Source organism: Lytechinus variegatus, chromosome 17 (genome assembly GCF_018143015.1).
Source record: "Lytechinus variegatus isolate NC3 chromosome 17, Lvar_3.0, whole genome shotgun sequence".
NCBI classification, from domain to species: domain Eukaryota; kingdom Metazoa; phylum Echinodermata; class Echinoidea; order Temnopleuroida; family Toxopneustidae; genus Lytechinus; species Lytechinus variegatus.
This window is the reverse complement of record NC_054756.1, coordinates 15,043,453-15,061,974: the sequence shown is the minus strand read 5'-3', so window position 1 is coordinate 15,061,974 and position 18,522 is coordinate 15,043,453. Positions and strand designations below refer to the sequence as shown.

The window sequence follows — 18,522 nt, the reverse complement described above, 5'->3', positions numbered from 1 at the left end:
CCAGTTTGGAAAACCACCTCACGATGTAGTTTTCAAGATAGCTTTGCCTTGTTAAACTTGTTTAAACGTAAGTGAAGGCACGACCGTTATTCAGGGAGCAATCTTAGCACATTTTGAGATCACTACTCCTCGCACTGAGTATAGAATATCTATGCTGCAGTTTCCAATTTCGCGCCAAACATGTAACCCCCACTGATAGTGTTCCCATAGCAACAAGACCACTTTATATGAAGTGGTCTTAGAGAAAACCACCTTCAGCTGATCAAATGGGAATGCTAGCAAAGCGATCTTCCAAACTGGTTTCCTGACCCGATTTCCAGAAAACTAGTTTTAGAAAGTATAATGAGAACTGTGTCTATTCAAATCTGTTGGGATCAGAGAAGTCTGTTTAAAGGTCAAGTCCACCTCAGAAAAATGTTGATTTTAATCAATAGAGAAAAATCAGACAAGCACAATGTTGAATATTTCATCAAAATCGGATGTAAAATAAGAAAGCTACATGTATGACATTTCAAAGTTTCGCTTATTTTTAACAAAATAGTTATATGAACGAGCCAGTTACATCCAAATGAGAGAGTCAATGATGTCAACTCACTATTTCTTTATTGTTTGAATTATACAATATTTCAATTTTTACGAATTTGATGATTAGAACCTCCTTGCCTGACGCACAAAATGTTAAAATAATGGAATTCCATGTGTTCATGGAGGAATAAAACTTCATTTCACATGACAATGACGAGAAAATCAAAATATTTCATATTTCAAACAATAAGAAACAAAAGAAATAGTGAGTGAGTGATGTCATCAACTCTCTCATTTGGATGTAACTGGCTCGTTCATATCACTGTTTTGTTAAAAATAAGCGAAACTTGTGTGCGATAGATCATTCGAGTGATCGGTGTCCCCCATGGCGAGTGGATACCATGCGCGACCATGGGGTCTCGAAAAGCACCCTAAACACGTAATTTCCATATTCTGAAAATACACCCCTTAACAAGTATTGGCGTGTGAAACCCTACCCTTAACAAGTATTGGAAACAAAACGATACTAGTCTTGGCAAATATTCCCTGAAATGAACCCCTAAACAAGTACAGGAGTGTTTTATTGTTACGGGTCCTTATTTGGCTTAGTACGACCCCACCTTGTACACCTCGCGCAAATAGGACTCTAAACACATAGTGTTGGGGCAAAAAGGACATCCTATATAAAACGTTTTAGTCTTGTTTTATCACTCCCCGCAAATTCGACCCTAAACACGTAATTTTCCTAGTGAAATAGATACCCTTTTTTCATTATTTTTGTGTTTTTGACACCCTTATCACGTTACGTATCTAACGTGCCCTATCGTGAAAAAGATATCCTTTTTACGTGTTTTTTGGGTCGCGCATGGTATCCACTCGTCAATGTAAGTGGCCCCCCCCCCCCCGGACATGCTTCCACATTCATGATTTTGTGTACAACTCTCCATTCGTTTTTGTATACAAATTGCCAGATTTTTTCCAAAACCACATCTTGCCTCCTTCTGAGCATAACATATGTCATGGGAAAATATATTTCACAGTTCACACCGCATATGTCAAGGTCACGAGGTTATGATAAAATTATGTAAAATAAAAGAGGAAATCTGGTAATTTGTGCACAAAACAATGGGGAGTTATCCACAAAATTCTCCATTTTGAAGCATGTTTGCCCACTTGAGTATCTAAATAGAAAGCAATGCAAGGTTTTTCAAACATCAATACCTCAAACTTTTAGATTGATCCTCGCATAATGAATCACTTTATTGGGATTAGGTTTCCTTTAATGATGTATTTAAAGAATATTAGTTATTGCCAATTTGAGGAGTAAAAGCACATTATAAAAACACTGTACAGATCAGTAATAAAAAAATTAGAACTGTGTACATGTGAAACACATCATACTCAGTTCTTTACCTACCAAGACAAAGATTCTTCATTGCAGAGGAATTTTTCATGGGTGAACCATTTCTCAAAGGAGATTTGCCCTCTTTGCACTTCTCAACGGCCTGAATGTTAAGAAAAAAATAAGTAAACTTTATATGAAATGATCAATAGGAGCATGATTAAAGTATTAAACAGAATATGCATTTACATGTAGAGCAAGAAACATTAAAAAAAAACCTCACAACAGATAACTGCTGAAGAAAAATAAAACCTTGGACAAGCGTACAATGGCATAATAAAAATAGTTTATGGGCTCATGCAAAAATTAAAACCTGATGTTCAGGCATACATGATAACAATACAATGTATACTCAATAAATGGAACTTCATTTGTGATTTTTCAACTTTAAATTTACCAAAACTTGGCATGGACTTTAAAGCTAAATTTAGATGATCCACATATACTTGAAACTGTAGTTCGAAAGAAATACATAAAGGCCGACTTGTATACAGGTGGTTGCAACATACATTTACATAATTGTATCTTACCTTGTCCGTTAAAGTTTTTAAAGACTCCTTAAAAAAGAACCCTTCAATAATTTGAATAATCTAATTCTTATTTACAAAGTAGCTGAGCACAAATCTACAGATAAATTAAATCGCTACTTCTATGCTATAGATGATGTAATGTTATAAAATTAATATGTAATAGAAGAGTACAATCGACTCCATACATGTAAAAACTGTACAACCCAAAGAACGGAATTGATAGTATGAAACAATATATCCCAAACAGGTGTTTGAGGTTTTTATCAAACTTTTAAAAGAGGGCAACCCTGGAAAGAATTAAATGCATGCAGTCTAATACCGGTAGTGTATAAATACATGGAGAACACACATACACACACACTAATAAAACGCAAAAAAGAATTGACTACCCACACAAAGATTGCAAACAATTTCACAACTCATTATCAGGCCCGGGAACATCTGTTCAGTTCCATCGTGTATTAAATGTGTGGTGGTTTGAAGTTTGGTGAGAACTAATCAAACAAAAGAACTTATGGCATTAGAAGAACAAACTTTATTCCTGCAGCACTACTGCATACATGTGTCCAAGTACAATATATGGACATGTGTGTAATTTCTGTACATATTACACTACGAGTGCATGTACAATGTCAATCAATTAAAGTTCCTGATATGAACTTTAATATAACCAGGCCTCTACATCTGTACAGAACTACATGTACAAAAGGTGGTCTCATAAGCAAGAAAACAATGTTCTGACAAAAAGATACAGGGGGAAAAAAACAGGTTTACAAATATTACCAAAGGCATGTTCTACTGGTATGAAAATAAAATGATATGAATTTCGAACAGAACGCCAACCCTTTTCCTAGAGATAGAAAAATTGAAGTTGCAGAACAATATTTTCAATCTGACAAGTTCTGATATACATGTGATTAATGTAAAGAGCATTTCCTAAAATGTCAAGTTTTTTTACTAATATCTTTTTATATCACTACTTGTAAAATGATGGGCTCCTTTAACTTGACAAATTTTCACAGAGACTTTTGCTTGAAAACTAGAAGAGTGCCCTCTGTTGGCAAAAGACACACAACCATACAGGGTAGTGTGCTAGAATGATCTGTCCATTCAGTAGCATGCCCGAGGAAAAGGCCTATTAAAGCCCAAAGGTATTCTGAACATAAAATTTGACACTGCCATCTATGTAAATCTTTATGCTTGACTTTATTTTCCCAAAATTTGGAAGGGGGGTGGGGCGGGTGTAACAGTCCCCCAAACATGAAAACTATCAAAGTTCCCATCAAATGGTAAACTCCATGGCATTATCAATACGAAAACGTTAGATAAACAGCAATTGATTAAAAATTGATGTACATGTAATTTGATGGACCTCAGTCCTGTTTTCATACCATGTTTATTAAAGGACAAGTCCACCCCAACAAAAACTTGATTTGAATAAAAAGAGAAAAATTTAACAAGCATAACACTGAAAATTTCATCAAAATCGGATGTAAAATAAGAAAGTTAGGAAATTTTAAAGTTTTGCTTATTTTCAACAAAATAGTTACATGAACGAGCCAGTTACATCCAAATGAGAGAGTTGATGACATCACTCACTCACTATTTCTTTTGTATTTTATTATATGAAATATGAAATATTTTTATTTTCTCGTCATTGTCATGTGAAATGAAGTTTCATTCCTCCCTGAACACGTGGAATTCCATTATTATAACATTTCGTGCTTCAGGCAAGGAGGTCCTAATCGTCAAATCCGTAAAAATTGAATATTGTATAATTCAAACAATAAAAAACAAAAGAAATAGTGAGTGACATCATCAACTCTCTCATTTGGATGTAACTGGCTCGTTCATACATCTATTTTGTTGAAAATAAGCGAAACTTTGGAATGTCATAACTTTCTTATTTTACATCCGATTTTGATGAAATTTTTCAGCATAATGCTTGTCTGATTTTTCTCTATTAATTCAAATCAACATTTTTCTGAGGTGGACTTGACCTTTAAGCTACAGAAAATGACAGAATCTGAATGGCTTGTCCGTTTTTGTTTCCTTCAATTTTATAATCTTATTTTGATTTAGTTTTGTTTTGAAGTTTTTATACATGTACATGCAATATGGGGTGAGGGTTTGTGAGTGGTATTGGTCTTTGTGTGTGTTCACTTTGTTATTCTATAATCTTGTTATGAAGCATATGTACTTTACGAAAAAATCTGAAGATTTGAAATAGCAATACATCTCCTCCCAGCCCTAAAAATACAGAAATCCCTAATTGGGAAAATTCACGACACCATAATCATTTGCACTGTGTTGATGATACTACATGTAAACCCCAAAAATATTAAAAGCTTTTTATTGGCAAGATATTCCACCATGTATACTGTACAGTACATTCACAAACCGAGGAACATTGGCTTAAATATTAAAGTTCAATCGATTACCTGTACTGCTGGCTTCCGCCTGAGGGGGCTATTCGTGGCAGAGCGAAGCGTACGCTTCGGTGATTGGGTCACATCGGAACTCATCGCACATCAGCTCCTGGTAGGGACAAGATATAAAATAAAATTCTACTTGAAAAGAACTGGAAGAAAAAAAAGGGAAGAGGAGTAAATCATGTCCTTAACTGATTTGATTTATTGGCTTGTACAGTACCTTGTGTAAAACCAGGAGGAATGGACTTCTAATATCAATCAAGTTTTGACAAATACAAAAAAATATTGCATTATTGATCATCAACTATTCTAATCTAAAAAGATTGGATTGAACTAAATAATGACTTCTTATAGAGCACTTTTTCAAAAGTTACTTTTATAGCTGAAGAAAGTACAATTTTTTGTAATGTGATAGATAAGAATGATCATAGATATGTAGTGCAAAAATTCATTTACATGTAGATCGGATGAGGGCTTGAGGGGGTCGTTCATCTCTCTTCATTTTTACAAGTAAAACAATAAATTCTCCAAACAACGTAACAAGATTCTGCTTTAAAAATAAAACAAACAAATAAATAAATAATAGGCCTACATAAATAAATAAATGAATGAATGAATGGATGGATAAATGAATGAATGAAGAATAAACAAACAAATAAACAAATATAAATTCTACATTTATACTACTCAGAACCCAAAGTTACAGTGCAGACCAGATTTATTACCTAGGCCAACTCTCTCATCGGACATTTTGTCATATACATGTACAGTGTAGTGTGGGCTCAGACTCAAAACTTTTCCTGGTCCAAGGCGTATGCTACATTGAAACATCTACATGAAAATGTACATGTATGGCACCCCTCTTCTTAACTTTAGGTGGTTTCAGACCGCCTCAAAGTTTGTCAGTTCCAGGTATTCCCTGATCGGGAAATTTACCCCGATCAGAAAATACCAGGTACATGTATTTTGGTAATGTGAAAGCAAACTAGGCGTTATTTCCCCGAAAGAAAATACCCGTTAAATAGTAGGTACTTGGCGAAATTACGAGAACTTTCGCAGGGATTTTTCCAAGGTCGCAGGTATTTTGGCGATGTGAAAGCAAATTACGGAAACTTTTAGCCCAGCGTGCCGTTGGCTGCTGGGCTAGTGATTTTGAATCTCGCGCCTTGCCTGCTTATCAGACCATACTATGCGCATGCTCGTAACTTCAGGAACTTATCCCGAAGGGTATGTTTCGGGGCGGTGTGAATGCAGGAATAATTAATGGGTATTTTTTAGCCCAATACAGTTCCCATAATTTAACGGGATTCTTGTGATCGAGGCGGTTTGAAACCACCTTTTGGCAAAGTTATGATGGTAGAGGGAGTGCGATACGAATGCTAGGAATGTCCCTAGTCCCAGATTTGTTTGTGTAGAGAGTGTAACAGGGGGCTGGTAATGACCAGCCTTCTAGTTTAAATCAAATCAAGGTTAGGAATGCTGCCAAGTCAGTTTCTAGAAACAGTTCTGCATTCACTCATGGGAACAACACTCTACAATATGTAAACAATTTTAACACTAAAATGCATTACAAAGTATATAAAAGCATACATGAACATTATTTTTTTAATATACATGTACAATGTACTAGTATTCCCAAATGCAAGATCGACACCCACCACTTTTAGCTCTCTAATGTAAATCGGTTCATAATGTACATTGTAAAAAAATGGTTGCAAATTGCAGTTCTAAAAAGAAATGTAGGGCCTTATAGCTTTATTAATGAGCTATCATCATTAGTGATAATAAGAGATACATGTACATGTGACATGACTGAAGTTATTTTGAACTTTAAAGCTATCAATAAAAGCCATCAACATTCCATGTTGTTTGATTTCATTTCTCAAAGTAGCCCTACCTGGATATGTACGTACATTAATGTAAAGCAATAAAAAAAAAAAAAAAAAAACACTGAATAAATGGTTGCGGCCTAATTCTTGCCAAAACTTTGTTTTTAATACACAGGTCAGTACAGTGGAATTTGCTATGGTGATAACTGTAAATGTGATAATATGTGTACTGCCACTGCCAACCCCCCCCCCCCCAACTTCAACTCATAGTACAGTTTTGCACAATTGGACTCTAGCAATAGGAAAATTGTCTGAACATGCCCTCATTATATCAGGCCTAGATACTTTTATTCAAAACTAGGCTGAACAAGGAAATTAACTTTTAAATACAAATAGTCACACATGCCATACATTCTTTCAGCCAACAAAGTCTCATTTAAGGAAATACATTGAAGCCAATAAATTTGGCAGCATCATACAGTTAAATGTTATCCTACAAACATTGTATTTAACCTGTGAACAAAAAGTCTGAAACTGTTATAAATGCCGCTAATAATTTTCAGCAACTTTTGGGGGAAGGTTTTGTGTGTGTATTTCTACACTCCTGCAGTTAATCCTATTCGAAGTACAGTGTATCTGTCAATAGCATTTTAAACATTTTTCAAAATTAACATTATAAAACTGAATCAGGCAAAAATCTTTAGACTTTTCCATCATTTTTATCAAATTGTTACTTGCATGAACGATAGTTATTTAAAGTTCTAATACATGTACTGTACATTTTAGCTCAGCCAGTAGGTAGGGCAGGTTTCCCCGCTTGGTGCGCTAGTGCCCTTTAAAGGCATAATCCTTTTTACCAGCCTGTCCCTCAGAGAGGACCATAAGCCTAGTTTGGTCCTCTGTCTCTGACTCTTTGTGGTTGCTTTAAATACATACAAACAAGTATTCATGCTTTCTTTCATAGCAATCGGGTACAAATCATCACCTTTTACGTTAGAGCTACAATATTGTAACATCAAGCTACATGTATGACCTCTAACCTTTGACCTTGTGACCGCAAAACTTCCTTCCCTCACATACACGAGTCGAGCTGGAAGACAATACTACATGTAGTAAGAATTTCGCACAAATGAGATGCAATATTTCAAGAAAACAATATCTGAAACCTTTGTCCTCTTTAATCCAAAATCTTCATAATATCAGGGTCGTGAGAGGGAGGGGGGGGGGCAAAAAGGCCCCCTGTTGTAGAATTTATGTACAGTGTACAAGGGCCAAGCTTGATTTTGATCCTTTGGAGTGACAGTTATTCAGTTGTATTCATGTATTTCAAATTCAATTAAATGTTTATACATGTTTCGGAATTAAGTATGCAAAAAAATGAGCTCATTGTATTTTGAAGTTGCTCCATTATTAGTCTTTAGTCACTGTGAGAACAAAAAGAAGACTGACAGCCAGATTACCCACCCGAAAGCATGATGGCACCATCTCCCTCTCACGTCCCTGCATCAACCAGTATGGGTGTGGATACACACATAAAAATCTTCTGATTATTAAAATTTTATATCAATTGAACAAATCTTTAGAGATGACCATAGAATCAAAACCAAATACCTGGACTGGAAATGGAAGGAAAAAAAAATTTTCTTTCTTTTTTTTACAATAAACTTTGGAAGTACAGAATAACATACAATATAATATCAATCAAATCAAATGTGTTGAATATTGTATGTATGCAGTTCACAATACACCACTGTTTATGTACATGTATAATGTCCAACCCTTGTTCAAACTTCCTTAAAGGGGAAGTTAACCCTGACAAAAAGTTTATTGTAAAAATAGCAGAAAAATTAATGAAAAATATTGCCGAAGGTTTGAGAAAAATTCATCAAATAATTAAAAAGTTATTAGAATTTCAATTTATTTGATTTGTGACGTCATATGCGAGCAGCATTCCTACATAGCGAATGGTAAAAAATCAATAAAATGTCATTTTCTCAGAAAATTGAAAATGGTTTTTACTGTACCTTTTGTATATCAATAGACAAATCATTTCACGCCCGATCATGAATAGAAAACAAAATTAAGTCATCAGCAACCATATAAAATTTGAAATTCATGCATTTTATATTACATAACACATGGGGCAGCTGCTCGTTTATGACGTCACAAATCCAAAACTTTGAACTCTAATAACTTTCTTATTCTTTAACAGATTTTCCTCAAACCTTCACCAATATTTTTTACTATTTTTTCTGCTATTTTTACAACAAAGTTTTCTTCAGGGTGAACTTCCCCTTTAAGTTAAAGTGAACCAATTGTTTCATAACTACATGTACATGTATGACCCTCATGAAGGCCAAGAATGTATCTTGTACTGCTATCACAAATTAATCACTTTAAACATGTACAGTACTAACCATAATGTTGTGATGATGTGAACTCATACCCTTTTCATAAACCTATCCTCCAATTAGCCGCCTAAGAGTAATGCGGATAATTCAATAAAAATTGCGTTCATAAACTCCGAAAATAAGCCGCATTATTTTTACGAGCGCCCGTCCTGAAAAAGGGGGATAATCGCCATGACAACTGGACACTCCCCCTCCGATGCGGTTGTGTTGGAAAAGGGTGACCTTGTGACCGCACCATGGCAATTATCCGCATAATTTGGAAATGCGTTCATAAACTCAAAATCTTGTCCCGATGCTGCTATTATGTGGATAATAGCAGCATCAGAGTAATGCGGATAACTCTTGTCCTCCTCCAATTTTACGACCAAATTATGCTGCTATTATCCGCCTAATTCATTTTAATGGGGTTTATGAAAGGGGTATCAGACACAATAAAAGTGCATCCATACATACTGTATGTTAGTATATAAACTAAAATTTAGTGTGTGTTTTTTCTTCAAAACTTCCCCTTTTGAAAAGTTCCTTTCAACCAGAATGGAAAAAACCAACTTGGCATGAGTTGTGAAACTTCAGATTCATCAAACTTAATTGAGTAGTGCCCAACAAAAAAAAGATCATTGATCGACAGCATACATCAAGCACTAGCTTTTCACAAATAGTTGCTGGTCGTCTATTGTGTATATACAGTACTTGAATACCAAAAGTAGGCCTATAAGAACAGTCAAACTAAAAGTTAGTCATTGTTTGATTTACATGTACTTTGAGAAGACAACTTAATCACAGTATGGATTTGGAAATCAATGGCAGGAAAGCAGGAAACATCAAGGAGTCTTTTAATGCACAACTTTACATCATCACTTTATAAACATGTAGGGCCTACTCTTTTCAAAAGATCGACTGGCAGATTACACCTATACCATTGTTTAGGACTTTGGGGAATCCTTGGAAAACACGGAAAAAGACTTTATGGTATTTGATAAAGTTGGTCAGGGTTGTTAAAAAGAAACCAAAATTAAGGAGGTTTTTTAATGCCAACTTAATACATCATATTATAAACACATAATTTTCAAAGTACACCAATTATCTCAAATTCTCAACAACATGGAATTCAAAATAATTTTTCGTACAGCAAATTTGCACAATATTTTTTTTTATGGGGGGGGGGGTAAAAAAGGGGAATACCAAGATGTCAAGACAATGATGAATCTCGAAAACATTTCAAACAAACATGCATTTTAAATAACGGCACTGCTGACATTCCATATTTGATGTTGATCATATCAATTGTAGATGGAGCCTACATAGGTTATCATGATTTTATTGTGATTCAATATTTTTTTAAAATACGAATATACATGTATAAAGATCTGCTGCCTACATGTACAGCAGATGCCAAAAATGTACCACAACTGTTGTTTGGAGAACATTATTCAGCTTGTTTTTCCGTGTAGGCCCAAGTTAGGACAACGTTGGCTGTCTGTCCAATCTCTTCCTTCACAAGTTTGGACTGAGAAATGGGAATAACATTTTTCATGTCAAGGAGCCAAAGCTAAAAGTAAGGAAAACATATTATGGAGTCGATTCTAAATAAGGAAACAATTCTGAATGAAGGAAGTGAAACTAGAGGTATGCGAAACACGAGGATCTTACATTTCTAAAGCCAGGCAGGGCGGGAAACATTTGGCACAGTCACAGACGCTGAAAATTTGGTTGAAAGTGGAACAGAATGTTCTTTAATTATTGCTCAATCAACTAACAATTTCATGCAAAATATGCAGTAAGATGGAACATCATATGCAACATAATTACAAATATAACTCAGTCTCACTATAACACTCAATAATACTTTTTGCAACATTTCATTAGACTTGAGAAATTACTTTGGAATAAAACCCCTAAACAAGTTCACAAACAAGTCATCCTGCACCCCCTTCTTGAAAATGGAATTGTCCAAAGTTTACAACATGCATGGTCTTCAAGAATCCTGAAGAAACGAGAACAGCACAGATAGATACCACTTCGAAACTCCGTCAGAAATCGTTTAAATAGTTCCGACATGTCTATAAAACTTCACCATATTGAAAATTGATATATTTGTTTCGTAGATGAGTACAGGATAAAAAGTACTTCAATTGCAACATGTAGTAAACTTTGTGCAAAGTTACTGGTAGTAGTACGTATCATTCTCAAAGCTAGTTAACTTTATACACGCAGACACGCACTCGTGCGCATACAATGCCATTGAAATACGTGTTATTCCACTCGTTGGTAGCGAGAATAACCATCACGGCTTGCTCAGAACAACTTTCAAAACTCCACAAAAACTATGTATACACATATCCATTTACGTCTAAACTGTGCCACTTCTATTTACACAATATATACCTTGAGAAGACAACTATTACTCACCTTATTACGATAGACACAGTCCAAAAATGACGCAAATATCCAAACTATTCCAATTCCTCGTGGTGTATTCTGTGCACACAGCTCCGCAAATGTCTTGCGGTCGCAAAACTTTTGGTTTACAAAGTTTACTGCGCAGACGCAGTTCAATCAAGAGTTTTTTTACGTTGTACTTGTGCAACAAAGTTTCGTTTGTGCTTCCTTTGTGCAGAAACCCTGTTTTATTATAGTTCATGCAAAATTATGGGCTGCAAAGTAATCGTGTTATTTTCTACTGATGTATTAAACTTTCTACAATTCAAGTTCTTGTGCGTATAACTGAACGAGACAAACATTATATGGCTTCGTATGTGCTTCCTGCAACAGACCGTGGCCGAATGTCAAAAGAGTTATACACAAAGAACGTAGCCAGGGAATCGATGGTTTCATTGACATGGTAATTAGTTTCAAAAGCTTTGTTTGTTCGTTATTCGCAGCCAGAGCGGAGTTTGGTCCAGAGGGGGTCGGGACAACTTACTTACCACGAGCAGGTGGTGTTCTTATTTTTGGCATCTGCAAAGGAGGTTGGGAAGTTTATAGAATGGATGGTGGAAAGAGAAAAAAGAACAAGACAAGGGGAAAGGGAACAAAAAGGTCGAATCGTGGCTTTGTGAAAATGGCGCGCATGCTCCATCGTGACCAAATTGAAATAAAGTCAAGATCGTTGGCCTTGGATGTAGGCCGAAAGTCCTCAAAGTACAAATTACCTCGCTCGTATACCCCAATACACTATTTTTGAATATTTAAGTATTTGTTAAAATGAATGAAAAAAAATCACAATATTTACAAAAGATTTATTTTCTAAAGAATAGGCCTAGGCCTAACATCTTGATCTTCTGATTAGTTGAAAGTTGGCAAGAGAGGCCCAACCGGTACCCAACAAAATGTTGATCTTAATTTTAAAAAATAGATATCTATATCAAACAAACATAACGCTGATCATTTCAGCAAAATCAGATGTTAAATAAGATTGTGACATGATATGTTTGCTAACAGTTTTTCTAGGATTTGTTTTTGTGTTTCTAAAGCACTTTTTGCCTTCTTAATTCTCATCGATTTATTTGAAATTCACAATTAACTTATCGGACCTAATATCAACATTAGATAATGCAGAGGGGGGGGGGGTCGCCCGCAATGATTTTTTTTTTGGGGGGGGGGCAATGCCCACCCCCCCCAAAAAAAAAGTCATATGATTTTGGACAACTGGACAAATTTATAATATATAACAATTATACAATGTGTGTTTTAGAAAGTGTTGGAAACTGCAAAAAGCATTTAACTTGGAACGATAATAGGCCTGCTGTTAAAGCCCAAGTCCAAGTTGATTTGAATAAGAAGAGAAAAATATAAAAAAACAAATCTCTGAAAATTTTAATCAAAATCTGATGTTAGATAAGAAACTAATTAAAATTTGGATTAACTAAACAAAAGCAGTTATAGACCCTTTAGGCCTATATGTACATCCTGATCAGCATGCAAATGAGGAGAGTCATATGACCCACTATTTTTTTTGTATCTCATTATGAACCATGAAATATATTAATTTTTTCCTCATTGTCATGAAACAAAGATTTATTTCTTCCTGAACATGGAGAATCACAATTGTTTTAACATTTTTTGGTTCTTTCAAGTTGGAAATTATTCTCAAATCATAAAGATTTAAACATTGTATGATAGTTAGTGAGCAGCATCATCAGCTGTTTTGTAAAAAAAAGATAATGATAATAAGCAAATCAGCGTTTAATATGCCTGTTTTAATTTTCTCCTTTGATTCAAATCAACAATTTCTGGATAGGACTTGACCTTTAAACACACAAAATTGTCAGTTTTTCAACATTCTGTATTATAAATATATAGTTTGGCGCCGAAAACTTTGATTTTTTCCCCACAATCTGAACCATATGTCGATGCCCATGTGATCCTATCATTATTGACCCTACTTCTGTTTTGCAGAATTTAATTGAAGATTATTATCATGATTCTAAACCTATAGATGTATAGGCTCTTCATTTCGCCGGGTTATTTGGGAGAAATTTAAAACCTATATATATATATACCTCATCATCACTTTATCGGAATACATAATTTATGTAAAAAGCTAGTTTGCGACAGCCGACTCGGATTGCTTTCGGGACATCAGCACCCCCCCCCCCCCCCCATTAACTAGGCCTACGCACGTTGAAGGTTATCCTTCGATATTTTTTTTTCCTTTTTTGTAATTTGCGCTGAAAATACGAAGACATTTCAGGATAACTCCACAAATTCTTAACATCTAAATGCAAAGTCGCCCAAATGACAAGCTCGATCGCTTCACTCCCTCGCTTTCAAGTTTTTTTCTTCAAAATTTTATGCGTCCTGCCCCTACCCCAGCAAAAAAATCTACCCACGGGATGGGGGAGGAACACAATATAATAGTTTTCTCATTAATTAGGGCCTACATGAGAGTGAGACTAGAGTGTATACCTGCCCTTTTTGTGCTCTTCTACTCAGCCCCCCCCCCCTCTTTTAAAACTTGAAAATCACAGGGACGGTTGCCCTTTGCGGCTGCCGCCTTCAGCCCCGCCCCTGCCCCCGCATGGCCGTATGCAGATTTTTTTTCTGGGGAAGGACACTTTTGTAGAAACTCAAGAGTAGGCCTAATTGACCGAGTTTTTTTTTATTGGAGTCCTGAATTTCAAAAGTGAAATTGAAGGATTTCGTGCATCATTAATTTTGGTCAATATTGTGACAATTCTCAGTTTATAAATGTATCTCTTTTTTAGATTTCGGGGGGGATCCCCCTCCCACTGCGTATACGTTCCATATACCCTGCATGGCGCCGCCCCTGATTCTACCCGAGCCTTGCTACCTCCCGCTTCCTCAGTCCTCCCTCCTTGAGCTCAAGTTGAGACTTCCAACACACCGGCTGTGTCGAATGAGTTTCAACTTGGACGAGTTTGCTGTTGCACATGCCCCCGTTGTATGGAAATGTTTTGGCACAGAGCGAGGACCGAGTCAAAACTATGCCAACTATTCCGGAGGCGCACCGGGGAGTGACGGGCAGAGCTTGCCATATAAGTCCACTACAAGGGGACCCCGAGCTGCCCGGTAGTTGTTGTCGTGTTTCTCCTGTTCATCTTTAGATAGGGAGAGAAGAAGGGAGAAGAGTGCATCACTAGAGTGACGAGATGTTGATGACGGGGGATAACAGATAAGAAAGTTTCAAAATAGTTTTGGCGCGCAAGTTTGATGGAGACCATTTAGCAATGATCATTGCCCCATCCATGCAACCCACGATCACACACAAAAAATATGCATGGCTAATGGCCAACCCGCAGAGACAAAAAATAATAGGCCTACTCAACGTTCTACGGGTAAGATCTTGTAATGATGATGAATAACACCTCGCTAAATATATTTTCTTATCCATGTTAGCAATGGTGAATGCATGAAAGAGTACTCAAAGATGCATTTTTCAGATAAAAGAAGGGAGTGGATTGATTTTTTAAGAGCCTACACGGCAATGTGACCCCCTTTCTACTTTACCCGGTAGCCCCGCCCGTGTATCAAACTTCGATAAATCATGGATAAATAAACATAAATACTAGTAAAGCAAATGAGGTTTCAAAGCCAAACGGGAAACCGAGGCCTCATTCTCGGCGGCGCCTCTAATAAAAAACTTGACACAGAACATACTTTATTGCACAATTCCTGACACAAAGTTGTTAGTGGAAAATAAAAATAAGACAAAGTTTTGATAATATCGGACACACAAATAGAAAGTTATTAATGAAAAAAAAGTTATAGATAATTGCTATACCCATGGAAACTTCATATTGGCCACATTGACGATGTTGTAGGAAAGCAAGGAATACTTTTTCATAAAATGCAATAAATGCCATTTTTTCTCTCTCAAAGTTTTACTTCAAATTGTGACATCTAAACCCTTTGTTTTGGTTGTAAACTGTGCTGGGCATCAAAGGCGGCGGAAACGGGGGGGGGGGGGCGTGCCCCCTAAATTTGAGGGGGGGGGACGATCTGGCTGGCCCCTAAATTTTATTGGTTAATAACCTTTTTTTTTGCTCGTCAAAAATTTTGGTGATCTCCACCCCCTAATTTTTTTGGTTTCCGCCGCCAATGCTGGGCATACGATATTGCAACAGACCTAAAGTTCGAATTTTAACCATAATTACGTTTGAATGAATCGGACACAAAACGATTGTCAAAGAGTCTCTTCATTGTTAATACAATAACTTATAAATTGTGGCAAATATGATGTTTCATATAAACAATTCTATTCAATATCTTAAACTGAAACCACGCCACGTTTACATCTTTAATTGAATGAAAAAGAATTTGGAAATAGAAAATGCATGATGTTGTCCAAGTCAAATCTTGTTGAGAGATTTTTACATCCTTCATACTTCAAAAGATATATATGAACAAAAACCACTCTTTTCGTTTTAAATCAATCATTCTGGGATTAAAGATTTACCTTCTATGACCTTTACTTTGTTTGATATATATTTCTAAATATCAAAACCATATTTAATTACATGACACATAGTAATTATAGAAATATATGACATAAACTTGCCCATTAAGAAGAACTGAAGTGCCCATTATTAAGGAATTATTAAGATTTTAGAATGAATCGGAAAAGTTACAATAATTTAGGGAAAGTAACGCATGTGAATACATTTATTTTTTAATTTTATCTTTTATTCATTTAATATTATCATTTTATTTTTAAACCTTTCTTTGGTACACTATACTTAATCACGTCACGCGCACACCAAATCTTATCCTGGAATGTCAATTTTTCTGGTACGAAATACCCTTAATTTTTATTTTTTTCGGGTACGAAATATCCTTAATTTGTCGTTGAAAACCTTTTTTTTTGGTTGGGGGGGGCTTGTCAAAATTTTCCTCCAAAATATTTGCCCCCTCCCCCCCATTTTGGAAAATCCTGGATCCGCCCCTGACTGGAATTCTATATTTTTATAGTTACATACTAGCGTTCATCAAGCTGTAGACCCCTACCAAACTGAGATCGAATGATATTCATCTAACGTTTTGATACGTAAATACATTTGAACTTGAACAACGGTCGTTACTGCTTAGTTTGATCAAGAGAAGTAATAAATCCCTATATGTATTACCCTTCACTCTTGAACATTCCAAGACTTTAATGTGAACCAAGGGGAAAGATGTGTCGAATTGCGTTTTAATACCACAATCACATCGGTGACAGCCGCGATTCCAAGATTTTTTAAGGGGTGCTTTTCAGCACACACACAAAATGATCACTCCCAAATGAACGCATTTAGGGTTCTTCTCCTTTCTCTCTACTTTTTTTGTGGGGGGGGGGCGGGGGCAACTTAACAGGGTACACCCGGAACCCGAAGAAGAAGAAAAAGAAAAGGAAGAAGAAGAAGAAGAAGAAAAAATGAAAAAAAAGAACAAAAGGAAAAGGCGAAGAAGGATAATAAAAAAGGAGAAGACTTAAAAAGTTGGGGAAGAAAATAATGAGAAATGACCCCGAAAACTATGAAGAAAACTGAAAACATAACATACAAGAGAAGAACAAATATTAATGAATATATATATATATATATATGTATATATATATATATATATATTTATATATATATATAATATATATATAAACATCATCAGCCCACCTAATCAATATTCATGACAACCGTTTTCACAAAATATTGCTAAACTTTAAAATTCAATAACTTTGTTATCCGATTTTGATGAAATTTTCAGCATTTTGCTCTGTGAATTCTACTCTATTTATTAAGCTATAAATAGTTCAGCCCGGACCATCCCTTTGATATTATTACTACTTTATTATGGGGAGGTGGATACAACACCTTTTCAAAATTATGGAGTGGAGTGAAAATTCCAGGTTACAATCTCCACCATAGCGTTTTGATATAAAATATTGATAGGTCAAGTCCACCTCAGGAAAATGCTGACTTGAATAAATAGAGAAAAATCAAACTAGCATAGTGCTGAAAATTTCATCAAAATCGGATGTAAAATAAGAAAATTATGTCATTTTAAAGTTTCGCTTATTTTTCACAAAGCAGTGATATGCACAACTAGGTGACTTAGTCGATGATGTCCATCACTCACTATTTCTATTGTTCTTTTTATTGTTTGAATTATACAATTTTTCTTATGGATTTGACAACAAGGACCAACTTGACTGAACCATATAGTATTAGGCTTAAATAATATGCATTTACACCCACAAAAAACAAAAGCCATGGTATTTGGTCAAAAGAAAAAGTTGAGGGGTGCTCATTTGCCAGTGAAATTCAGGAACATACAATTTGAAAATGTAAAAAAGATTAAATACTTAGGTGTCATGCTCGATCCGGGCGTGACTTGGTGTGAACATATTACTAATATCGTTTGTAAAATTTCTCGAGCAATAGGTTGTATAAGGCGGATTAATCATTTACTGTCCTTTGATATCATGAAGAAGCTGTACTTTTCTGTGATTTTACCTTAAATTGACTACTGTAGTACATCTTGGGGAAGCAGTGCAAAAATACATTTAGATAAGATACAAAAACTTCAAAATAAATATGCCAGGATTTTGAAGAAAGATTATAATACATCACACATCTCTTTGTTGCAGTCACTGAAGTGGCAATCAGTAGATCAGCGTATAAAATATCAGTATTGTGTTTTTGTATATAAAATAATGAACAATTTAGTTCAAAATTATTTAAAACCTTTAGTATGTAAACGGCCCGTGAAATACAGGACACGGTTTTCTTTACGATGCCCCCTTCAGCTTCCCAAACCTAGAACTGAATATAAAAGAAAATCTTTCGCATATTTCGGACCCAAATTATTTAATGCACTTCCTTCAAATTTACAAGCCTGTACCTCCTTGTTAGTTTTTGAAAAATTATGCAAAGCCTTTCATACGAATTGATGAAGAGC

General features: G+C 35.5%; 1 protein-coding gene across 7 annotated transcripts in view; it reads right to left on the bottom strand.

Annotated features, from left to right (window-relative positions):
* The window catches only part of LOC121430713 (myelin transcription factor 1-like), an 83,801-nt gene extending 71,903 nt beyond the window's left edge, over positions 1-11,898 (bottom strand). For 4 of the 7 annotated variants that reach the window (XM_041628070.1, XM_041628073.1, XM_041628072.1 and 1 more), the window contains exons 1-3: positions 11,539-11,898; positions 4,899-4,995; positions 1,943-2,030 (exon numbers count right to left, since the gene is read on the bottom strand). In XM_041628070.1, coding sequence (XP_041484004.1) covers positions 1,943-2,030; positions 4,899-4,982 — 172 coding nt within the window. In that variant the 5' untranslated portion in view covers positions 4,983-4,995; positions 11,539-11,898. Of the gene's footprint in view, positions 1-1,942; positions 2,031-4,898; positions 4,996-10,779; positions 10,828-11,538 lie in introns of all 7 variants that reach the window. The other 3 variants (XM_041628075.1, XM_041628076.1, XM_041628071.1) reach the window with 2 other exon arrangements.
* Between the last annotated feature and the right edge of the window lie 6,624 nt (positions 11,899-18,522).